This window comes from Oncorhynchus nerka, linkage group LG13 (assembly GCF_034236695.1).
Source record: "Oncorhynchus nerka isolate Pitt River linkage group LG13, Oner_Uvic_2.0, whole genome shotgun sequence".
In the NCBI taxonomy this organism is placed as follows: domain Eukaryota; kingdom Metazoa; phylum Chordata; class Actinopteri; order Salmoniformes; family Salmonidae; genus Oncorhynchus; species Oncorhynchus nerka.
This window is the reverse complement of record NC_088408.1, coordinates 102,301,081-102,327,076: the sequence shown is the minus strand read 5'-3', so window position 1 is coordinate 102,327,076 and position 25,996 is coordinate 102,301,081. Positions and strand designations below refer to the sequence as shown.

Sequence of the window (25,996 nt, the reverse complement as noted above, 5' to 3'; positions counted from 1 at the left end):
TCTTCAAGAGGCTATTGTCCTGTGTGTTAGCTCTGAGCTCAGCGTCTTCAAGAGGCTATTGTCCTGTGCGTTAGCTCTGAGCTCAGCGTCTTCAAGAGGCTATTGTGTTAGTATCGAGTAACATCCTCAATATACTATCAATTTATTACCACTTCGATTTTTTGCCTTTGGTACCAAGTCTATTTAACATTCTCCATATCTGGCAGGTTGTGCTCTTGTTTTAATGCATTACAATGAGATTAAACTGTGCAGAGAATTTGGCTTGTTTCGATTCCAGAAACCTGGAAGTTAAACTATGAGCTCAATCCATTGGCGTGTAGATGGAACTACAGTATGTCCACACACGAGAGAGGGAGAGGGAGAGGGGGAGCGAGAGGGAGAGGGAGCGAGAGGGAGGGGGAGCGAGAGGGAGGGGGAGCGAGAGGGAGCGAGAGGGAGCGAGGGAGGGAGAGGGAGCGAGAGGGAGCGAGAGGGAGAGGGAGCGAGAGGGAGCGAGGGAGATGGAGCGAGAGGGAGAGGGAGAGAGGGAGAGGGAGCGAGAGGGAGAGGGAGCGAGAGGGAGAGGGAGAGGGAACGAGGGAGAGGGAGCGGGAGAGGGAGAGGGGGAGCGAGAGGGAGAGGGAGCGAGGGAGAGGGAGAGGGAGCGAGAGGGAGAGGGAGCGAGAGGGAGAGGGAGCGAGAGGGAGAGGGAGCGAGGGAGAAGGAGCGAGGGAGAGGGAGAGGGAGCGAGGGAGAGGGAGAGGGAGCGCGAGAGTGAGAGTGAGAGGGAGAGGAAGCGAGAGGGAGAGAATCACTGTTGGTGGTAAGGAACGGGTCCAGTCTAACCAGAGATGAATCCCTGTTGGTGGTAAGGAACGGGTCCAGTCTAACCAGAGATTAATCCCTGTTGGTGGTAAGGAGCTGGTCCGGTCTAACCAGAGATGAATCACTGTTGGTGGTAAGGAGCTGGTCCGGTCTAACCAGAGATGAATCCCTGTTGGTGGTAAGGAGCTGGTCCGGTCTAACCAGAGATGAATCACTGTTGGTGGTAAGGAGCTGGTCCGGTCTAACCAGAGATGAATCCCTGTTGGTGGTAAGGAGCTGGTCCGGTCTAACCAGAGATGAATCCCTGTTGGTGGTAAGGAGCTGGTCCGGTCTAACCAGAGATGAATCCCTGTTGGTGGTAAGGAGCTGGTCCGGTCTAACCAGAGATGAATCCCTGTTGGTGGTAAGGAGCTGGTCCGGTCTAACCAGAGATGAATCCCTGTTGGTGGTAAGGAGCTGGTCCGGTCTAACCAGAGATGAATCCCTGTTGGTGGTAAGGAGCTGGTCCGGTCTAACCAGAGATTAATCCGAAACATGCATTCCTGGACTTCCTCTCTGTTGGCAGAGTGCTGTGCTGGGCTGCTGTGGCTGTGTTATTGACATAGCCTTGTTCTGTTCCATGTTCTCTACGTAAATAGTAGTATAAATACCCCAACTCGTGTTAAGTTCAAAATAATACAATATAAAAATAGCTGACACCATTAAAACCAATGGAAGGCAATTATCTCAGAATTATCATTTTGAAGATAAAAACTTAGTCCCCAAGCTCTCAAAATGTCTGTGTTATTGGGCTGGGGATAGAGAGAGACAGGGCTGTGTTATTGGACTGGGGATAGAGAGAGACAGGGCTGTGTTATTGGACTGGGGATAGAGAGAGACAGGGCTGTGTTATTGGACTGGGGATAGAGAGAGAGGGCTGTGTTATTGGGCTGGGGATAGAGAGAGACAGGGCTGTGTTATTGGGCTGGGGATAGAGAGAGACAGGGCTGTGTTATTGGACTGGGGATAGAGAGAGACAGGGCTGTGTTATTGGACTGGGGATAGAGAGAGACAGGGCTGTGTTATTGGACTGGGGATAGAGAGAGACAGGGCTGTGTTATTGGACTGGGGATAGAGAGAGACAGGGCTGTGTTATTGGACTGGGGATAGAGAGAGACAGGGCTGTGTTATTGGACTGGGGATAGAGAGAGACAGGGCTGGTAGAGACAGGGATGTGTTATTGGACTGGGGATAGGGAGAGAGAGGTCTGTGTTATTGGACTGGGGATAGAGAGAGACAGGGCTGTGTTATTGGACTGGGGATAGAGAGAGACAGGGCTGTGTTATTGGACTGGGGATAGAGAGAGACAGGGCTGTGTTATTGGACTGGGGATAGAGAGAGACAGGGCTGTGTTATTGGACTGGGGATAGAGAGAGACAGGGCTGTGTTATTGGACTGGGGATAGAGAGAGACAGGGCTGTGTTATTGGACTGGGGATAGAGAGAGACAGGGCTGGTAGAGACAGGGATGTGTTATTGGACTGGGGATAGAGAGAGACAGGGCTGTGTTATTGGACTGGGGATAGAGAGAGACAGGGCTGTGTTATTGGACTGGGGATAGAGAGAGAGGTCTGTGTTATTGGACTGGGGATAGGGAGAGACAGGGCTGTGTTATTGGACTGGGGATAGAGAGAGACAGGGCTGGTAGAGACAGGGCTGGTAGAGACAGGGCTGTGTTATTGGGCTGGGGATAGGTAGAGACAGGGCTGGTAGAGACAGGGCTGTGTTATTGGGCTGGGGATAGAGAGAGACAGGGCTGTGATATTGGACTGGGGATAGAGAGAGACAGGGCTGGTAGAGACAGGGCTGTGTTATTGGGCTGGGGATAGAGAGAGAGACAGGGCTGGTAGAGACAGGGCTGTGTTATTGGGCTGGGGATGGAGAGAGACAGGGCTGGTAGAGACAGGGCTGTGTTATTGGACTGGGGATAGGGAGAGAGAGGGCTGTGTTATTGGACTGGGGATAGAGAGAGACAGGGCTGGTAGAGACAGGGCTGTGTTATTGGGCTGGGGATAGAGAGAGACAGGGCTGTGTTATTGGACTGGGGATAGAGAGAGACAGGGCTGTGTTATAGGGCTGGGGATAGAGAGAGACAGGGCTGGTAGAGACAGGGCTGTGTTATTGGACTGGGGATAGAGAGAGACAGGGCTGTGTTATTGGACTGGGGATAGAGAGAGAGGGCTGTGTTATTGGACTGGGGATAGAGAGAGACAGGGCTGTGTTATAGGGCTGGGGATAGAGAGAGACAGGGCTGTGTTATTGGACTGGGGATAGAGAGAGACAGGGCTGTGTTATTGGACTGGGGATAGAGAGAGACAGGGCTGTGTTATTGGACTGGGGATAGGGAGAGACAGGGCTGTGTTATAGGACTGGGGATAGAGAGAGACAGGGCTGTGTTATTGGACTGGGGATAGAGAGAGACAGGGCTGTGTTATTGGACTGGGGATAGAGAGAGACAGGGCTGTGTTATTGGACTGGGGATAGAGAGAGACAGGGCTGTGTTATTGGACTGGGGATAGAGAGAGACAGGGCTGTGTTATTGGACTGGGGATAGAGAGAGACAGGGCTGTGTTATTGGACTGGGGATAGAGAGAGACAGGGCTGGTAGAGACAGGGCTGGTAGAGACAGGGCTGTGTTATTGGGCTGGGGATAGAGAGAGACAGGGCTGTGTTATTGGACTGGGGATAGAGAGAGAGGGCTGTGTTATTGGACTGGGGATAGGGAGAGAGAGGGCTGTGTTATTGGACTGGGGATAGAGAGAGAGAGGGCTGTGTTATTGGGCTGGGGATAGGGAGAGACAGGGCTGTGTTATTGGACTGGGGATAGGGAGAGACAGGGCTGTGTTATTGGACTGGGGATAGAGAGAGACAGGGCTGGTAGAGACAGGGCTGTGTTATTGGGCTGGGGATAGAGAGAGACAGGGATGTGTTATTGGACTGGGGATAGAGAGAGACAGGGCTGGTAGAGACAGGGCTGTGTTATTGGACTGGGGATAGGGAGAGACAGGGCTGTGTTATTGGACTGGGGATAGAGAGAGACAGGGCTGTGTTATTGGACTGGGGATAGGGAGAGAGAGGTCTGTGTTATTGGACTGGGGATAGAGAGAGACAGGGCTGTGTTATTAGACTGGGGATAGGGAGAGACAGGGGTGTGTTATTGGGCTGGGGATAGAGAGAGACAGGGCTGTGTTATTGGACTGGGGATAGAGAGAGACAGGGCTGGTAGAGACAGGGCTGTGTTATTGGACTGGGGATAGGGAGAGACAGGGCTGTGTTATTGGACTGGGGATAGGTAGAGACAGGGCTGTGTTATTGGACTGGGGATAGAGAGAGACAGGGCTGTGTTATTGGACTGGGGATAGGGAGAGAGAGGGCTGTGTTATTGGACTGGGGATAGAGAGAGAGAGGGCTGGTAGAGACAGGGCTGTGTTACTGGGCTGGGGATAGAGAGAGACGGGGCTGTGTTATTGGACTGGGGATAGAGAGAGACAGGGCTGTGTTATTGGACTGGGGATAGGGAGAGAGAGGGCTGTGTTATTGGACTGGGGATAGAGAGAGAGAGGGCTGGTAGAGACAGGGCTGTGTTACTGGGCTGGGGATAGAGAGAGACGGGGCTGTGTTATTGGACTGGGGATAGAGAGAGAGAGGGCTGTGTTATTGGACTGGGGATAGAGAGAGACAGGGCTGGTAGAGACAGGGCTGTGTTATTGGACTGGGGATAGAGAGAGACAGGGCTGTGTTATTGGACTGGGGATAGGGAGAGAGAGGGCTGTGTTATTGGACTGGGGATAGAGAGAGAGAGGGCTGGTAGAGACAGGGCTGTGTTACTGGGCTGGGGATAGAGAGAGACAGGGCTGTGTTATTGGACTGGGGATAGAGAGAGAGAGGGCTGTGTTATTGGACTGGGGATAGAGAGAGACAGGGCTGTGTTATTGGACTGGGGATAGGGAGAGAGAGGGCTGTGTTATTGGACTGGGGATAGGGAGAGAGAGGGCTGTGTTATTGGACTGGGGATAGGGAGAGAGAGGGCTGTGTTATTGGACTGGGGATAGAGAGAGACAGGGCTGTGTTATTGGACTGGGGATAGGGAGAGACAGGGCTGTGTTATTGGACTGGGGATAGAGAGAGACAGGGCTGTGTTATTGGACTGGGGATAGAGAGAGACAGGGCTGTGTTATTGGACTGGGGATAGAGAGAGACAGGGCTGTGTTATTGGACTGGGGATAGAGAGAGACAGGGCTGTGTTATTGGACTGGGGATAGAGAGAGACAGGGCTGGTAGAGACAGGGCTGTGTTATTGGACTGGGGATAGAGAGAGACAGGGCTGTGTTATTGGACTGGGGATAGAGAGAGACAGGGCTGTGTTATTGGACTGGGGATAGGGAGAGAGAGGGCTGTGTTATTGGACTGGGGATAGGGAGAGAGAGGGCTGTGTTATTGGACTGGGGATAGGGAGAGAGAGGGCTGTGTTATTGGACTGGGGATAGAGAGAGACAGGGCTGTGTTATTGGACTGGGGATAGGGAGAGACAGGGCTGTGTTATTGGACTGGGGATAGAGAGAGACAGGGCTGTGTTATTGGACTGGGGATAGAGAGAGACAGGGCTGTGTTATTGGACTGGGGATAGGGAGAGAGAGGGCTGTGTTATTGGACTGGGGATAGGGAGAGAGAGGGCTGTGTTATTGGACTGGGGATAGGGAGAGAGAGGGCTGTGTTATTGGACTGGGGATAGAGAGAGACAGGGCTGTGTTATTGGACTGGGGATAGGGAGAGACAGGGCTGTGTTATTGGACTGAGGATAGAGAGAGACAGGGCTGTGTTATTGGACTGGGGATAGAGAGAGACAGGGCTGTGTTATTGGACTGGGGATAGAGAGAGACAGGGCTGTGTTATTGGACTGGGGATAGAGAGAGACAGGGCTGTGTTATTGTACTGGGGATAGGGAGAGAGAGGGCTATGTTATTGGACTGGGGATAGGGAGAGAGAGGGCTGTATTATTGGACTGGGGATAGAGAGAGACAGGGCTGGGAGAGACAGGGCTGTGTTATTGGACTGGGGATAGAGAGAGACAGGGCTGGTAGAGACAGGGCTGTGTTATTGGACTGGGGATAGAGAGAGACAGGGCTGGTAGAGACAGGGCTGTGTTATTGGACTGGGGATAGGGAGAGACAGGGCTGGTAGAGACAGGGATGGAAGAGACAAGGCTGTGTTATTGGTCCTGGTCAAAGGTAGTGATCTATATAGGGAATAGGGTTCTATTTGGGAAGCAGTCAGAGTAGAGGGGCTCAGAGAGAGACCTAGCTACCTCTTGGAGACATGTGCCTCTCTCTGCCCAGACCTAAGTGGGAGAGATGGCGCTCAGTATTTACTCAGGTGGAATAATACACAGTCAAGCTGGCCAGTTGTGTAGTGATAAAACAAAGACTATTCCAAAGAATGTGCTCCATGTGTTCCTGCGTGAGCGTAAGCTGATTTCTCAGATCGAGTGGCGTAGGCTTTGACCAGAAAACCTATTTGCTCACTCATGCTTTCAAGAAGCTATTCCACAACCACACTGCATGTTTGTTTTTCATGCTCAATATGTAAGCTAGCAAACCTTTATAAACATGCACAGCTATCTGGTTTATACAGAACCCTGAATCTGATCCTTCAGTACAGAACTCAGTCAGGTAAAGTATTCTTCACAAGTGATTATAGGCCTCCAAGTTGTTTCCGAATACTTCAAAAAAAAGTTAGTTGAAACAACTCATCAATTGTGCGTTGAGAAATACCTTCCGGAGGTAGGTAATGTAAAATTACTTGGAATCGGGTCACTGGACCCTGACCTGACCACCGACCAGGCCTCCCCACCGACCAGGTCTCCCCACCGACCAGGCCTCCCCACCGACCAGGCCTCCCCACCGACCTGGCCTCCCCACCGACCTGGCCTCCCCACCGACCAGGCCTCCCCACCGACCAGGTCTCCCCACCGACCAGGCCTCCCCACCGACCAGGCCTCCCCACCGACCTGGCCTCCCCACCGACCTGGCCTCCCCACCGACCTGGCCTCCCCACCGACCAGGCCTCCCCACCGACCTGGCCTCCCCACCGACCTGGCCTCCCCAACGACCAGGCCTCCCCACCGACCTGGCCTCCCCACCGACCTGGCCTCCCCACCGACCAGGCCTCACCACCGACCAGGCCTCCCACCGACCAGGCCTCCCCACCGACCCCACCGGCCTCCCCCCCGACCTGGCCTCCCCACCGACCTGGCCTGGCCCCCACCGACCAGGCCTCCCCCACCGACCTGGCCTCCCCACCGACCTGGCCTCCCCCAACGACCAGGCCTCCCCACCGACCTGGCCTCCCCACCGACCTGGCCTCCCCCACCGACCAGGCCTCCCCACCGACCAGGCCTCCCCACCGACCAGGCCTCCCCACCGACCTGGCCTCCCCACCGACCAGGCCTCACCACCGACCAGGCCTCACCACCGAACAGGCCTCCCCACCGACCAGGCCTCCCCACCGACCTGGCCTCCCCACCGACCAGGCCTCCCCACCGACCTGGCCTCCCCACCGACCAGGCCTCCCCACCGACCAGGCCTCCCCACCGACCAGGCCTCCCCACCGACCTGGCCTCCCCACCGACCAGGCCTCCCCACCGACCTGGCCTCCCCACCGACTAGGTCTCCCCACCGACCAGGCCTCCCCACCGACCAGGCCTCCCCACCGACCAGGCCTCCCCACCGACCTGGCCTCCCCACCGACCTGGCCTCCCCAAAGCCCAGCATTGCTGTTGGGCAAACATTTGATTTAAGACTCCCTCAAAAGTGATTTCATGAGATCCATTTCTCCAGGTTGCATACCTCAAATAGCTAACACACACCCTGCTCAAATACATAGCTTTGTTTTGATAGCAACAAGCTGGAAATACGGACCTGACATGGACAAACACAAGAGGTCCGGGAGGGAGAGAACCGTCTAATTATTAAACGAAAGGAGAAATCAGCGGAGCTGCCTGGGTCTGTTGACACTAGTGGTATTTTGCTCTTGGTGCGATTCCACCTGCATCATTTGCTGACACAACGCATCTGCCAAACTCCAGCAACATGGTGGTCCAGTTTAGTTTACATTTCACAATATCAATTAAGTACCTCTGCTTGCTTTTCCCCTCCTTGGCTGACTGAGTTTTGTGGCAAAACAGGTCTTTCAGACTTCAGTTTTAAGTATCTATCCAGTGTTTTCAGATTTCTATGAAATGTGACCTATAATTAATTTAATTAATTACAATATGAGTGAAATAGTTTTCCTTCCAAAATATGGTAATTAAGTATGTTTAAAAAAAAAACGTTTCTGTTTGAACGATGTGGGCGTATCCCAACAACAGAACGATGTGGGCGTATCCCAACAACAGAACAATGTGGGCGTATCCCAACAACAGAACAATGTGGGCGTATCCCAACAACAGAACGATGTGGGCGTACCCCAACAACAGAACGATGTGGGCGTACCCCAACAACAGAACGATGTGGGCGTATCCCAACAACAGAACGATGTGGGCGTATATACCGGTCCTGAAAAATATTCATGAAGATAGATCGCTGATTGGCCAACTGAGCCAACATGACGTCATGTTCTATGAGGAAATAGAACACGTTTTTGAAACGGCCTGTTTGAGATACAATTTTTAGGTGTGTTTTTTGTAGTGTGTTTTCTCCAATTGATGCTTTGGCCAGATATGAGTACAGGACGATTCAACGACATTATATGGGTTAGCAGAACACAAAACTTTTAAAAGTGATTTTTTTTTTTACTAAACAGGTCATCCCTCATATAGTTCCACTATGAGTTTCATTTCAGTTACTCTGTCCAGTATCACTTTCAAATCTAGCTCCAAAGATGACAGATATCAATTGGGGATTTATTTTCTGGTACCAGACTCATCACCTCTCCACGAAAACAAAACAGACATAAACACTCAAGTAACTTGGTGCAAAGAAGGACTGGCAAGTCACACCTTGTCTTGTCTCAGAACGGCTGTGTGTGCTTCAAAAGGTAAGAAGAACGACCAGTTTCCCCTTGACGTGAGCCTACCAGACGAGCTAAATGCCTTCTATGCTTCAAGGCAAGCAACACTGAACAAGAGATCCAGAAGACTGTGTGAAATGGAGCTGGAGGGAAAAGCTGCTGTTTTACTTCTGACCAGGGGTTCTATTTTTGTGCTGATCGGATATTTTTACATATTTCAACCAATGATCAAAAAAGAGCTTCTGGACATCAGAACAGCCTCTGGCCATCAGAACAGCCTCTGGCCATCAGAACAGCCTCTGGCCATCAGAACAGCCTCTGGCCATCAGAACAGCCTCTGGACATCAGAACAGCCTCTGGCCATCAGAACAGCCTCTGGCCATCAGAACAGCCTCTGGCCATCAGAACAGCCTCTGGACATCAGAACAGCCTCTGGCCATCAGAACAGCCTCTGGCCATCAGAACAGCCTCTGGCCATCAGAACAGCCTCTGGCCATCAGAACAGCCTCTGGCCATCAGAACAGCCTCTGGCCATCAGAACAGCCATCTTGATTTAGATGAGGACTTCAATGACTATGAATCGAAGGACATATTGATTATCCCAGACCCCAATCCAACATATTGATTATCCCAGACCCCAATCCAACATATTGATTATCCCAGACCCCAATCCAACATATTGATTATCCCAGACCCCAATCCAACATATTGATTATCCCAGACCAGGCCCCAATCCCCGACACTCAGAGAGAGAAGAGGCTGTGCTATTAGAAGCCTGATTGCGGGATACCTGACGAGACTAAGTCCAGAGAGTGGATAAACCTCCTCTACTCTCCATTCTATTGGCAAACGTGCTGGAGATTAAACTGGACAAAATGGTCTACAGCTGATCATGAGGTATTCTAACTTATGCGAGCAAAACCTCGAGACTTCCTTAATATTATAGATCCTGCACCAGCTGTTGTTAACAAAGAGACAAAGGGGTTTTTCTATACATCGGTAGGACAAAGGGGTTTTTCTATACATCGGTAGGACAAAGGGGTTTTTCTATACATCGGTAGGACAAAGGGGTTTTTCTATACATCGGTAGGACAAAGGGGTTTTTCTATACATCGGCAGGACAAAGGGGTTTTTCTATACATCGGTAGGACAAAGGCGTTTTTCTATACATCGGTAGGACAAAGGGTTTTTCTATATATCGGTAGGACAAAGGGGTTTTTCTATACATCGGCAGGACAAAGGGGTTTTTCTATACATCGGCAGGACAAAGGGGTTTTTCTATACATCGGTAGGACAAAGGGGTTTTTCTATACATCGGCAGGACAAAACGGCAGTGTCAGAGAATCTCAGGGGGAGGGGCAAGACAATGCCTCCTCCCCCTCTTCTCAGGGGGAGGGGCAAGACAATGCCTCCTCCCCCTCTTCTCAGGGGGAGGGGCAAGACAATGCCTCCTCCCCCTCTTCTCAGGGGGAGGGGCAAGACAATGCCTCTCCCCCTCTTCTCAGGGGGAGGGGCAAGACAATGCCTCTTCCCCCTCTTCTCAGGGGGAGGGGCAAGACAATGCCTCTTCCCCCTCTTCTCAGGGGGAGGGGTAAGACAATGCCTCTTCCCCTCTTCTCAGGGGGAGGGGCAAGACAATGTCTCTTCCCCCTCTTCTCAGGGGGAGGGGCAAGACAATGCCTCTTCCCCCTCAGGAGGCTGAAAAGATTTGGCATGGACCCTCAGATCCTCAAAAAGTTCTACAGCTGCACCATTGAGAGCATCTTGACTGGCGGCATCACTCGCTTGATATGGCAACTACTTGGCATCTGACCGCAAAGGCACTACAGAGGGTAATGTGTACGGCCCAGTACATCACTGGGGCCGAGTTACCTGTTATCCAGATCTTCTATACCAGGCGGTGTCAGAGGAAGGCCCTAAAAATGGTCAAATACTCCAGCCACCCAAGTCACAGACTGTTCTCTATGCAGCCGCATGGCAGTACTGGAGAACCAAGTCTGGAACCAACAGGATGCCCCCAGCTTCTTCCACCAGGCACGAAGACTACTAAATAGTTAGTTAAATAGTTAACCAATAGCTACCCGGACTATCTGCATTGACCCTCTTTCCACTAACTCTTTTGACTCATCACATACGCTGCTGCTACTGTTTATTATCTATCCTGTTGCCTAGTCACGTGATCTATACCTATATATACATATCTACCTCAATTACCTCGTACCCATGCATATCGACTCGGTACTGGTACTCAGTGTATATAGCCAAGATATCGTTACTCATTGTGTATTTACTCCTTGTGTTTTAGTTTGGATATATTTTTCTCTCTGCATTGTGGGGAAGGCCAGTAAGTTAGCATTTCACTGTTAGTCTACACCTGTTGTTTACCAAGCATTTCACTGTTAGTCTACACCTGTTGTTGTTAGTCTACACCTGTTGTTTACCAAGCATTTCACTGTTAGTCTACACCTGTTGTTTACCAAGCATTTCACTGTTAGTCTACACCTGTTGTTTACCAAGCATTTCACTGTTAGTCTACACCTGTTGTTTACCAAGCATTTCACTGTTAGTCTACACCTGTTGTTTACCAAGCATTTCCCTGTTAGTCTACACCTGTTGTTTACGAAGCATTTCACTGTTAGTCTACACCTGTTGTTTACCAAGCATTTCACTGTTAGTCTACACCTGTTGTTTACGAAGCATTTCACTGTTAGTCTACACCTGTTGTTTACCAAGCATTTCCCTGTTAGTCTACACCTGTTGTTTACCAAGCATTTCCCTGTTAGTCTACACCTGTTGTTTACGAAGCATTTCACTGTTAGTCTACACCTGTTGTTTACCAAGCATTTCACTGTTAGTCTGTACACCTGTTGTTTACCTAGCATTTCACTGTTAGTCTGTACACCTGTTGTTTACCTAGCATGTTTTAAATTTTTATTTTTTTATTTCACCTTTATTTAACCAGGTAGGCTAGTTGAGAACAAGTTCTCATTTACAACTGCGACCTGGCCAAGATAAAGCATAGCATTGTGAACAGACAACACAGAGTTACACATGGAGTAAACAATTAACAAGTCAATAACACAGTAGGGAAAAAAAGGGGGAGTCTATATACATTGTGTGCAAAAGGCATGAGGAGGTAGGCGAATAATTACAATTTTGCATATTAACACTGGAGTGATAAATGATCAGATGGTCATGTACAGGTAGAGATAGAGAATTGTGTTTGGATGTCAACTCAACCAAATATAAGCATTTGAAGGATATTTATCTTCTGCTTGGACAGTTTCATCTGAGCCACTGGCTTAGTCTGGGTTAACTTCCAGTTTGTTTACAAATTAATGATTGATATGTCTTCATTTCAACCAAAAATAAAAGTTAAAGATTAGGATTAAGATTAGGATTAAGACAGTGGGTAAAATGGAACTATCCAAGCAGTAGAAACATCTCCTTTAAAAGTTGACATTTGACACATTTATTTCAAGTTTAAAAAATAGGACTAAATCAAATCAAACTTCAAATGAAGTTTAGTCCTATTCTTTCATGAAGTTTAGTCCTATTCTTTCATGAAGTTTAGTCCTATTCTTTAACGTTGATGTTTGGTTGAGATGGAGACGTGAATCCTACATATAACGTTATTCATTTGTAGACAAACTGTAATTAAAACCAGACTAAGTCAGTGAATTAAAGATACATTTCCTTCAATGTTAATATTTGGTTGCGTTGACAACAAAACACAATTCAATATCACTTTTCCGGATGGAACTATGCAAGCAGAAGACACATCTGTTAAATGTTGACGTCATGAAAAGGCTCGATTCAATCTGTATCGCTGAAGTTCCGTGTGATTGAAAATGTAAAGGCTATGTTCTCGTGTTAGCCCACACGGCATTCATGGTAAATGATGCATACAAGTATGTCGGCGCAATCGGAAATTACATTTAAATTTCAATGAGCAAAATCTGTAATGCTTCAGCGCTATAGATAGAATCGAGCCCTAAATATCATAACATTTGGCTTGGCCATACTGTACTGTCTATTTTTAGTCGAATTCGGGGTTGAATATGAAACAGTAGATGTTGATGATTTTGTAGATGCTATGTAGGCCTAAATAGCATGACTGATATAGTATGGTGATTTCATTTGCTCTGTTAATTTAATTTCCTACCTTTTTAGAATGACTTTCGAGAGCCACGGTGAATCTATTTTGTTCTCAGGTGATCGATCTCTCAACGATACTTCTCACAATAGCACATTGGTAATAGTCAGTGACAAATATCATAGCTAAGCAAGGCTGGGCTTGGTTAAGTAGGGCTGGGCTTGGTTAAGTAGGGCTGGGCTTGGTTAAAGTAGGGCTGGGCTTGGTTAAGTAGGGCTGGGCTTGGTTAAAGTAGGGCCGGGCTTGGTTAAAGTAGGGCTGGGCTTGGTTAGGTAGGGCTGGGCTTGGTTAAAGTAGGGCTGGGCTTGGTTAAGTAGGGCTGGGCTTGGTTAAAGTAGGGCTGGGCTTGGTTAAAGTAGGGCTGGGCTTGGTTAAGTAGGGCTGGGCTTGGTTAAAGTAGGGCTGGGCTTGGTTAAGTAGGGCTGGGCTTGGTTAAAGTAGGGCTGGGCTTGGTTAAAGTAGGGCTGGGCTTGGTTAAAGTAGGGCTGGGCTTGGTTAAAGTAGGGCTGGGCTTGGTTAAGTAGGGCTGGGCTTGGTTAAAGTAGGGCTGGGCTTGGTTAAAGTAGGGCTGGGCTTGGTTAAAGTAGGGCTGGGCTTGGTTAAAGTAGGGCTGGGCTTGGTTAAAGTAGGGCTGGGCTTGGTTAAAGTAGGGCTGGGCTTGGTTAAAGTAGGGCTTGGTTAAAGTAGGGCTGGGCTTGGTTAAAGTAGGGCTGGGCTTGGTTAAAGTAGGGCTGGGCTTGGTTAAAGTAGGGCTGGGCTTGGTTAAAGTAGGGCTGGGCTTGGTTAAAGTAGGGCTGGGCTTGGTTAAAACTGGATGGGAGATTCTCCAGTGGGAGGCGGTTGCTCTGACTATTGTTGTTTTCTTCTGATAGTGGATATAACGTTGAAGATCTGATACTGTTTTAAAGGTACAAATTGAACATATTTTATACAAGATTTGTCGATGTAGGAATTAGGTTACCTTGACGACGTAACCCTGTGGTTGAAATTTCACCTTCAACACAACAGTTAATAACTTTATTCAAATTCAATGTATTTTCCATGTAGATTCCATGTTGACAAACAACGTTGATTCAACCGGTTTGTGCCCAGTCGCATGCTGGGGCAGGGGGCTGCCAATACGTTCCCCAGGGGGCCTCGGTGTTTGTCATTCCAGTAGCTTAAAGTGTACTTTAATTTGGGGTAACAGTACATGGGAAAAACCTCCATTAATGACAGCTGGGACTTGAAGATGAAGCGTCGGCTAACTATGTCCGGCCCGTGGAGACATCACATTCTATTGAAAACAATGAAATCTAACTTTCTGTGGTCTTTTTCATCTTGTCCTTCCCTCTCCAAATCCAACAGGTGTGGTACAGGCTGAGAGTGGGCACAGCTGCGATATCTATTTACTTTATTATACTTTATTATTTATTATTATTTATTATACTTTTATTATACTGGGCCATTTACTTTATGTTATTATTCTTATCTTGTATTATTTCTTAATTTCTTTCTTTCTTCTTATTGCGTATCCCATACATACCACTAACAAAACTTGAAACCTGGTAAAAAAAAAATTTTTAAAAAAAAAACCTTTGGCTAGCGTTGAAATCCATTCTTGTAATCTGCCAAGAAAAATATTTCAACATGAAATGTAATGGCTTCCTATGTACTAGTGCTGCATAGTGTGAGAAAATGGAGCACGTGATGTCACAACATGTTAATATCTGGTTTCTCACAAAACTTACAATTATATTGTTGACTAGTAAATCAATGTTATTATATTTTGAGTTCTCACTTTTCTTTCAAATCCAGACATATTTTCTTCAGGCTCTTACACTAGCCCTAAATGGTGAATCTCTGAGTCAAAGAACGAACACCTTCAGTTCAAAGCCTTTAAAGTTCTCACACCATGACAACACACCGAGGATATACAATCTAACACCATGACAACAGACCGAGGATATACATTCTAACACCATGACAACAGACTGAGGATATACATTCTAACACCATGACAACAGACCGAGGATATACATTCTAACACCATGACAACAGACTGAGGATATACATTCTAACACCATGACAACAGACTGAGGATATACAATCTAACACCATGACAACACACTGAGGATATACATTCTAACACCATGACAACAGACTGAGGATATACAATCGAACACCATGACAACAGACTGTGGATATACATTCTAACACCATGACAACAGACTGAGGATATACATTCTAACACCATGACAACAGACTGAGGATATACAATCGAACACCATGACAACAGACTGTAGATATACATTCTAACACCATGACAACAGACTGAGGATATACATTCTAACACCATGACAACAGACTGAGGATATACATTCTAACACCATGACAACAGACTGAGGATATACATTCTAACACCATGACAACAGACTGAGGATATACATTCTAACACCATGACAACAGACTGAGGATATACAATCTAACACCATGACAACAGACTAAGGATATACAATCTAACAACATGACAACAGACTCAGGATATACATTCTAACACCATGACAACAGACTGAGGATATACATTCTAACACCATGACAACACACTGAGGATATACATTCTAACACCATGACAACAGACTGAGGATATACAATCTAACACCATGACAACAGACTGAGGATATACATTCTAACACCATGACAACACACTGAGGATATACATTCTAACACCATGACAACACACTGAGGATATACATTCTAACACCATGACAACAGACTGAGGATATACAATCTAACAACATGACAACAGACTGAGGATATACATTCTAACACCATGACAACAGACTGAGGATATACATTCTAACACCATGACAACAGACTGAGGATATACATTCTAACACCATGACAACAGACTGAGGATATACATTCTAACACCATGACAACAGACTGAGGATATACAATCTAACAGCATGACAACACACAGAGGATATACATTCTAACACCATGACAACAGACTGAGGATATACATTCTAACACCATGACAACAGACTGAGGATATACATTCTAACACCATGACAACAGACTGAGGATATACATTCTAACACCATGACATGCTCTTTGTCTGGTTGATATATGGTGTCTCCCCTCCTGGGTCTGGTTGATATATGGTGTCTACCTGGTGGGTCTGGTTGATATATGGTGTCTACCTGGTGGGTCTGGTTGATATATGGTGTCTACCTGGTGGGACTGGTCTGGTTGATATATGGTGTCTACCTGGTGGGTCTGGTCTGGTTGATATATGGTGTCTACCTGGTAGGTCTGGTTGATATATGGTGTCTACCTGGTGGGACTAGTCTGGTTGATATATGGTGTCTACCTGGTAGGTCTGGTTGATATATGGTGTCTACCTGGTAGGTCTGGTTGATATATAGTGTCTACCTGATGGGACTGGTCTGGTTGATATATAGTGTCTACCTGGTGGGACTAGTCTGGTTGATATATAGTGTCTACCTGGTGGGACTGGTCTGGTTGATATATAGTGTCTACCTGGTGGGACTAGTCTTGTTGATATATAGTGTCTACCTGGTGGGACTAGTCTTGTTGATATATAGTGTCTACCTGGTAGGTCTGGTTGATATATAGTGTCTACCTGGTGGGACTAGTCTGGTTGATATATGGTGTCTACCTGGTGGGACTAGTCTTGTTGATATATAGTGTCTACCTGGTGGGACTGGTTGATATATAGTGTCTACCTGGTGGGACTGGTTGATATATAGTGTCTACCTGGTGGGACTGGTCTGGTTGATATATAGTGTCTACCTGGTGGGACTGGTTGATATATAGTGTCTACCTGGTGGGTCTGGTTGATATATGGTGTCTACCTGGTGGGACTGGTCTGGTTGATATATAGTGTCTACCTGGTGGGACTGGTTGATATATAGTGTCTACCTGGTGGGACTGGTTGATATATAGTGTCTACCTGGTGGGTCTGGTTGATATATGGTGTCTACCTGGTGGGACTAGTCTGGTTGATATATGGTGTCTACCTGGTGGGTCTGGTTGATATATGGTGTCTACCTGGTAGGTCTGGTTGATATATAGTGTCTACCTGGTGGGACTGGTCTGGTTGATAGATGGTGTCTACCTGGTAGGTCTGGTTGATATATAGTGTCTACCTGGTGAGACTGGTTGATATATGGTGTCTACCTGGTGGGTCTGGTCTGGTTGATATATGGTGTCTACCTGGTGGGGCTGGTCTGGTTGATATATAGTGTCTACCTGGTGGGACTGGTTGATATATAGTGTCTACCTGGTGGGACTGGTCTGGTTGATATATGGTGTCTACCTGGTGGGGCTGGTCTGGTTGATATATAGTGTCTACCTGGTGGGACTGGTCTGGTTGATATATAGTGTCTACCTGGTGGGTCTGGTTGATATATAGTATCCACCTGGTGGGACTGGTCTGGTTGATATATAGTGTCTACCTGGTGGGTCTGGTTAATATACAGTATGGTGTCTACCTGGTGGGGCTGGTCTGGTTGATATATAGTGTCTACCTGGTGGGACTGGTTGATATATAGTGTCTACCTGGTGGGTCTGGTTGATATATAGTGTCTACCTGGTGGGACTGGTCTGGTTGATATATGGTGTCTACCTGGTGGGTCTGGTTGATATATAGTGTCTACCTGGTGGGTCTGGTTTATATATGGTGTCTACCTGGTGGGTCTGGTTAATATACAGTATGGTGTCTACCTGGTGGGGCTGGTCTGGTTGATATATAGTGTCTACCTGGTGGGTCTGGTTGATATATAGTGTCTACCTGGTGGGACTAGTCTTGTTGATATTTGGTGTCTACCTGGTGGGTCTGGTCTGGTTGATATATGGTGTCTACCTGGTGGGACTGGTCTGGTTGATATATAGTGTCTACCTGGTGGGTCTGGTTGATATATGGTGTCTACCTGGTGGGACTAGTCTGGTTGATATATAGTGTCTACCTGGTGGGTCTGGTTGATATATAGTGTCTACCTGGTAGGTCTGGTTGATATATAGTGTCTACCTGGTGGGACTGGTCTGGTTGATATATAGTGTCTACCTGGTGGGTCTGGTCTGGTTGATATATAGTGTCTACCTGGTAGGTCTGGTTGATATATGGTGTCTACCTGGTGGGACTGGTTGATATATGGTGTCTACCTGGTGGGACTGGTTGATATATAGTGTCTACCTGGTGGGTCTGGTTGATATATGGTGTCTACCTGGTGGGACTGGTTGATATATGGTGTCTACCTGGTGGGACTGGTTGATATATAGTGTCTACCTGGTGGGACTGGTTGATATATAGTGTCTACCTGGTGGGTCTGGTTGATATATGGTGTCTACCTGGTGGGACTGGTTGATATATAGTGTCTACCTGGTGGGTCTGGTCTGGTTGATATACAGTGTCTACCTGGTGGGACTGGTTGATATATGGTGTCTACCTGGTGGGACTGGTTGATATATAGTGTCTACCTGGTGGGTCTGGTCTGGTTGATATATAGTGTCTACCTGGTGGGACTGGTTGATATATGGTGTCTACCTGGTGGGACTGGTCTGGTTGATAGATGGTGTCTACCTGGTAGGTCTGGTTGATATATAGTGTCTACCTGGTGGGACTGGTTGATATATGGTGTCTACCTGGTGGGACTGGTCTGGTTGATATATAGTGTCTACCTGGTGGGTCTGGTCTGGTTGATATATAGTGTCTACCTGGTAGGTCTGGTTGATATATGGTGTCTACCTGGTGGGACTGGTTGATATATGGTGTCTACCTGGTGGGACTAGTCTTGTTGATATATAGTGTCTACCTGGTGGGACTGGTTGATATATAGTGTCTACCTGGTGGGACTGGTTGATATATAGTGTCTACCTGGTGGGACTGGTCTGGTTGATATATAGTGTCTACCTGGTGGGACTGGTTGATATATAGTGTCTACCTGGTGGGTCTGGTTGATATATGGTGTCTACCTGGTGGGACTGGTCTGGTTGATATATAGTGTCTACCTGGTGGGACTGGTTGATATATAGTGTCTACCTGGTGGGACTGGTTGATATATAGTGTCTACCTGGTGGGTCTGGTTGATATATGGTGTCTACCTGGTGGGACTAGTCTGGTTGATATATGGTGTCTACCTGGTGGGTCTGGTTGATATATGGTGTCTACCTGGTAGGTCTGGTTGATATATAGTGTCTACCTGGTGGGACTGGTCTGGTTGATAGATGGTGTCTACCTGGTAGGTCTGGTTGATATATAGTGTCTACCTGGTGAGACTGGTTGATATATGGTGTCTACCTGGTGGGTCTGGTCTGGTTGATATATGGTGTCTACCTGGTGGGGCTGGTCTGGTTGATATATAGTGTCTACCTGGTGGGACTGGTTGATATATAGTGTCTACCTGGTGGGACTGGTCTGGTTGATATATGGTGTCTACCTGGTGGGGCTGGTCTGGTTGATATATAGTGTCTACCTGGTGGGACTGGTCTGGTTGATATATAGTGTCTACCTGGTGGGTCTGGTTGATATATAGTATCCACCTGGTGGGACTGGTCTGGTTGATATATAGTGTCTACCTGGTGGGTCTGGTTAATATACAGTATGGTGTCTACCTGGTGGGGCTGCTGGTTGATATATAGTGTCTACCTGGTGGGACTGGTTGATATATAGTGTCTACCTGGTGGGTCTGGTTGATATATAGTGTCTACCTGGTGGGACTGGTCTGGTTGATATATGGTGTCTACCTGGTGGGTCTGGTTGATATATAGTGTCTACCTGGTGGGTCTGGTTGATATATGGTGTCTACCTGGTGGGTCTGGTTAATATACAGTATGGTGTCTACCTGGTGGGGCTGGTCTGGTTGATATATAGTGTCTACCTGGTGGGTCTGGTTGATATATAGTGTCTACCTGGTGGGACTAGTCTTGTTGATATTTGGTGTCTACCTGGTGGGTCTGGTCTGGTTGATATATGGTGTCTACCTGGTGGGACTGGTCTGGTTGATATATAGTGTCTACCTGGTGGGTCTGGTTGATATATGGTGTCTACCTGGTGGGACTAGTCTGGTTGATATATAGTGTCTACCTGGTGGGTCTGGTGATATATAGTGTCTACCTGGTAGGTCTGGTTGATATATAGTGTCTACCTGGTGGGACTGGTCTGGTTGATATATAGTGTCTACCTGGTGGGTCTGGTCTGGTTGATATATAGTGTCTACCTGGTAGGTCTGGTTGATATATGGTGTCTACCTGGTGGGACTGGTTGATATATGGTGTCTACCTGGTGGGACTGGTTGATATATAGTGTCTACCTGGTGGGTCTGGTTGATATATGGTGTCTACCTGGTGGGACTGGTTGATATATGGTGTCTACCTGGTGGGACTGGTTGATATATAGTGTCTACCTGGTGGGACTGGTTGATATATAGTGTCTACCTGGTGGGTCTGGTTGATATATGGTGTCTACCTGGTGGGACTGGTTGATATATAGTGTCTACCTGGTGGGTCTGGTCTGGTTGATATACAGTGTCTACCTGGTGGGACTGGTTGATATATGGTGTCTACCTGGTGGGACTGGTTGATATATAGTGTCTACCTGGTGGGTCTGGTTGATATATAGTGTCTACCTGGTGGGACTGGTCTGGTTGATATATGGTGTCTACCTGGTGGGTCTGGTTGATATATAGTGTCTACCTGGTGGGTCTGGTTGATATATGGTGTCTACCTGGTGGGTCTGGTTAATATACAGTATGGTGTCTACCTGGTGGGGCTGGTCTGGTTGATATATAGTGTCTACCTGGTGGGTCTGGTTGATATATAGTGTCTACCTGGTGGGACTAGTCTTGTTGATATTTGGTGTCTACCTGGTGGGTCTGGTCTGGTTGATATATGGTGTCTACCTGGTGGGACTGGTCTGGTTGATATATAGTGTCTACCTGGTGGGTCTGGTTGATATATGGTGTCTACCTGGTGGGACTAGTCTGGTTGATATATAGTGTCTACCTGGTGGGTCTGGTTGATATATAGTGTCTACCTGGTAGGTCTGGTTGATATATAGTGTCTACCTGGTGGGACTGGTCTGGTTGATATATAGTGTCTACCTGGTGGGTCTGGTCTGGTTGATATATAGTGTCTACCTGGTAGGTCTGGTTGATATATGGTGTCTACCTGGTGGGACTGGTTGATATATGGTGTCTACCTGGTGGGACTGGTTGATATATAGTGTCTACCTGGTGGGTCTGGTTGATATATGGTGTCTACCTGGTGGGACTGGTTGATATATGGTGTCTACCTGGTGGGACTGGTTGATATATAGTGTCTACCTGGTGGGACTGGTTGATATATAGTGTCTACCTGGTGGGTCTGGTTGATATATGGTGTCTACCTGGTGGGACTGGTTGATATATAGTGTCTACCTGGTGGGTCTGGTCTGGTTGATATACAGTGTCTACCTGGTGGGACTGGTTGATATATGGTGTCTACCTGGTGGGACTGGTTGATATATAGTGTCTACCTGGTGGGTCTGGTCTGGTTGATATATAGTGTCTACCTGGTGGGACTGGTTGATATATGGTGTCTACCTGGTGGGACTGGTCTGGTTGATAGATGGTGTCTACCTGGTAGGTCTGGTTGATATATAGTGTCTACCTGGTGGGACTGGTTGATATATGGTGTCTACCTGGTGGGACTGGTCTGGTTGATATATAGTGTCTACCTGGTGGGTCTGGTCTGGTTGATATATAGTGTCTACCTGGTAGGTCTGGTTGATATATGGTGTCTACCTGGTGGGACTGGTTGATATATGGTGTCTACCTGGTGGGTCTGGTTGATATATAGTGTCTACCTGGTGGGACTAGTCTTGTTGATATTTGGTGTCTACCTGGTGGGTCTGGTCTGGTTGATATATGGTGTCTACCTGGTGGGACTGGTCTGGTTGATATATAGTGTCTACCTGGTGGGTCTGGTTGATATATGGTGTCTACCTGGTGGGACTAGTCTGGTTGATATATAGTGTCTACCTGGTGGGTCTGGTTGATATATAGTGTCTACCTGGTAGGTCTGGTTGATATATAGTGTCTACCTGGTGGGACTGGTCTGGTTGATATATAGTGTCTACCTGGTGGGTCTGGTCTGGTTGATATATAGTGTCTACCTGGTAGGTCTGGTTGATATATGGTGTCTACCTGGTGGGACTGGTTGATATATGGTGTCTACCTGGTGGGACTGGTTGATATATAGTGTCTACCTGGTGGGTCTGGTTGATATATGGTGTCTACCTGGTGGGACTGGTTGATATATGGTGTCTACCTGGTGGGACTGGTTGATATATAGTGTCTACCTGGTGGGACTGGTTGATATATAGTGTCTACCTGGTGGGTCTGGTTGATATATGGTGTCTACCTGGTGGGACTGGTTGATATATAGTGTCTACCTGGTGGGTCTGGTCTGGTTGATATACAGTGTCTACCTGGTGGGACTGGTTGATATATGGTGTCTACCTGGTGGGACTGGTTGATATATAGTGTCTACCTGGTGGGTCTGGTCTGGTTGATATATAGTGTCTACCTGGTGGGACTGGTTGATATATGGTGTCTACCTGGTGGGACTGGTCTGGTTGATAGATGGTGTCTACCTGGTAGGTCTGGTTGATATATAGTGTCTACCTGGTGGGACTGGTTGATATATGGTGTCTACCTGGTGGGACTGGTCTGGTTGATATATAGTGTCTACCTGGTGGGTCTGGTCTGGTTGATATATAGTGTCTACCTGGTAGGTCTGGTTGATATATGGTGTCTACCTGGTGGGACTGGTTGATATATGGTGTCTACCTGGTGGGACTGGTTGATATATGGTGTCTACCTGGTGGGACTGGTTGATATATGGTGTCTACCTGGTGGGGCTGGTCTGGTTGATATATAGTGTCTACCTGGTGGGACTGGTCTGGTTGATATATGGTGTCTACCTGGTGGGACTGGTCTGGTTGATATATAGTGTCTACCTGGTGGGACTGGTCTGGTTGATATATGGTGTCTACCTGGTGGGACTGGTTGATATATAGTGTGTACCTGGTGGGTCTGGTTGATATATAGTGTCTACCTGGTGGGTCTGGTCTGGTTGATATATAGTGTCTACCTGGTGGGACTGGTTGATATATAGTGTCTACCTGGTGGGACTGGTTGATATATAGTGTCTACCTGGTGGGACTGGTCTGGTTGATAGATGGTGTCTACCTGGTAGGTCTGGTTGATATATAGTGTCTACCTGGTGGGACTGGTTGATATATGGTGTCTACCTGGTGGGACTGGTCTGGTTGATATATAGTGTCTACCTGGTGGGACTGGTCTGGTTGATATATTGTGTCTACCTGGTGGGACTGGTTGATATATGGTGTCTACCTGGTAGGTCTGGTTGATATATAGTGTCTACCTGGTGGGACTGGTCTGGTTGATATATGGTGTCCACCTGGTGGGTCTGGTCTGGTTGATATATGGTGTCTACCTGGTGGGTCTGGTTGATATGTGGTGTCTACCTGGTGGGACTGGTTGATATATGGTGTCTACCTGGTGGGTCTGGTTGATATATAGTGTCTACCTGGTGGGACTGGTCTGGTTGATATATAGTGTCTACCTGGTGGGACTGGTCTGGTTGATATATAGTGTCTACCTGGTGGGACTGGTCTGGTTGATATATAGTGTCTACCTAGTGGGACTGGTTGATATATGGTGTCTACCTGGTGGGACTGGTTGATATATAGTGTCTACCTGGTGGGACTGGTTGATATATAGTGTCTACCTGGTGGGTCTGGTCTGGTTGATATATGGTGTCTACCTAGTAGAACTGGTCTGGTCGATATATGGTGTCTACCTGGTGGGACTGGTTGATATATGGTGTCTACCTGGTGGGACCGTTTGATATATGGGCTGATATATTTGGGGCGGCAGGTGACCTGGTGGTTAGAGTGATGGGCCAGTATCCCAAAAAGTTGCTAGATCGAGTCTCCGACCTGACAAAGTAAAAATCTGTTGTTCTGCACCTGAACAAGGTAGTTAACCCATTATTCCTAGGCCGTCATTGAAAGTAAGAATTTGTTCTTAACTGACTTGCCTAGTTAAATAGAAAACAAATGCATGAAAAAAATATGGTGTCTACCTGGTAGGTCTGGTTGATATATAGTGTCTACCTGATGGGACTAGTCTGGTTGATATATAGTGTCTACCTGGTGGGACTGGTCTGGTTGATATATAGTGTCTACCTGGTGGGTCTGGTTGATATATGGTGTCTTCCTGGTGGGACTAGTCTGGTTGATATATAGTGTCTACCTGGTGGGTCTGGTCTGGTTGATATATAGCGTCCACCTGGTGAGACTAGTCTTGTTGATATTTGGTGTCTACTTGGTGGGACTGGTCTGGTTGATATTTGGTGTCTACCTGGTGGGTCTGGTCTGGTTGATATATAGTGTCTACCTGGTGGGACTAGTCTTGTTGATATTTGGTGTCTACCTGGTGGGACTGGTCTGGTTGATATATGGTGTCTACCTGGTGGGTCTGGGGCTGTATCCCCACCCATCTCCCCAAAGCTCTGAACACCATTCAATTTGATCTCTGTGTCCCAAATGGCAACCTCAAGTCAAGGTATCTCGTCAAAAGTATAGCGCTATGTAGGGTGCCATTAGGGACTCAGGCATGTGATTACCCTGCAGGCCTCTTCCCCTCCTCTCCTTTGTCTACCTGCCTGTCGCTTTGAAATCAACTGCCTATTGTTGTTTTACTGCCCATGAAAGGGATAAAGGGACTGGCCAGTGGGACACACACACACACACACACACACACACACACACACACACACACACACACACACACACACACACACACACACACACACACACACACACACACACACACACACACACACACACACACACACACACACACACACACACACACACACACACACACACACACACACACACAGATAGACAGACACAAAGTGTAATGCAGTTGGACTGGGCAGCGGGACACCCACACGAGCACCTAGACTGTAACGCAATAGGGCTGGGAATTCCTCTTTCATTTCAATGTTAAACTTGATCGCTGGGCTGCATGACTGACCACCTTATTAACGCTGCTATGCGGCAGGGCGGCGGGGTGCATGGGGGGGCCTCGTCAATATAGCGCTGGCTCTGGGGCCACAGACCAAATACAAACACTTTCTTTGTGTATGGATGGGGACAGAGCAAAAACCAACCGGCTGACTGACTGACTGGCCTGAAAGGGTTGGGGAGGGATACACAGAACCTCCAACGGGTTGGGGAGGGATACATAGAACCTCCAACGGGTTGGGAGGGATACATAGAACCTCCAACGGGTTGGGAGAACCTCCAAAGGGTTGGGGAGGGATACACAGAACCTCCAAAGGGTTGGGGAGGGATACACAGAACCTCCAAGGCGTGGGGAGGGATACACAGAACCTCCAAGGCGTGGGGAGGGATACACAGAACCTCCAAGGCGTGGGGAGGGATACACAGAACCTCCAACGGGTTGGGGAGGGATACATAGAACCTCCAACGGGTTGGGAGGGATACACAGAACCTCCAAAGGGTTGGGAGGGATACATATAACCTCCAACGGGTTGGGGGGGATACACAGAACCTCCAACGGGTTGGGGAGGGATACACAGAACCTCCAACGGGTTGGGGAGGGATACACAGAACCTCCAAAGGGTTGGGGAGGGATACACAGAACCTCCGAAGGGTTGGGGAGGGATACATAGAACCTCCAACGGGTTGGGAGAACCTCCAAAGGGTTGGGGAGGGATACACAGAACCTCCAATGGGTTGGGGAGGGATATACAGAACCTCCAACGGGTTGGGGAGGGATACACAGAACCTCCAACGGGTTGGGAGAACCTCCAAAGGGTTGGGGAGGGATACACAGAACCTCCAAAGGGTTGGGGAGGGATACATAGAACCTCCAACGGGTTGGGAGAA

General features: G+C 47.8%; 1 protein-coding gene across 1 annotated transcript in view; it reads right to left on the bottom strand.

Annotated features, from left to right (window-relative positions):
- Positions 1 to 7,712: 7,712 nt before the first annotated feature.
- LOC135574819 (collagen alpha-1(I) chain-like) overlaps positions 7,713 to 25,996 on the bottom strand; it is a 136,014-nt gene continuing 117,730 nt past the window's right edge. The window contains exon 5 of the mRNA XM_065027024.1: positions 7,713 to 7,759. Within this exon, the coding sequence (XP_064883096.1) occupies positions 7,713 to 7,759 (47 nt within the window). The remainder of the gene's footprint in view (positions 7,760 to 25,996) is intronic.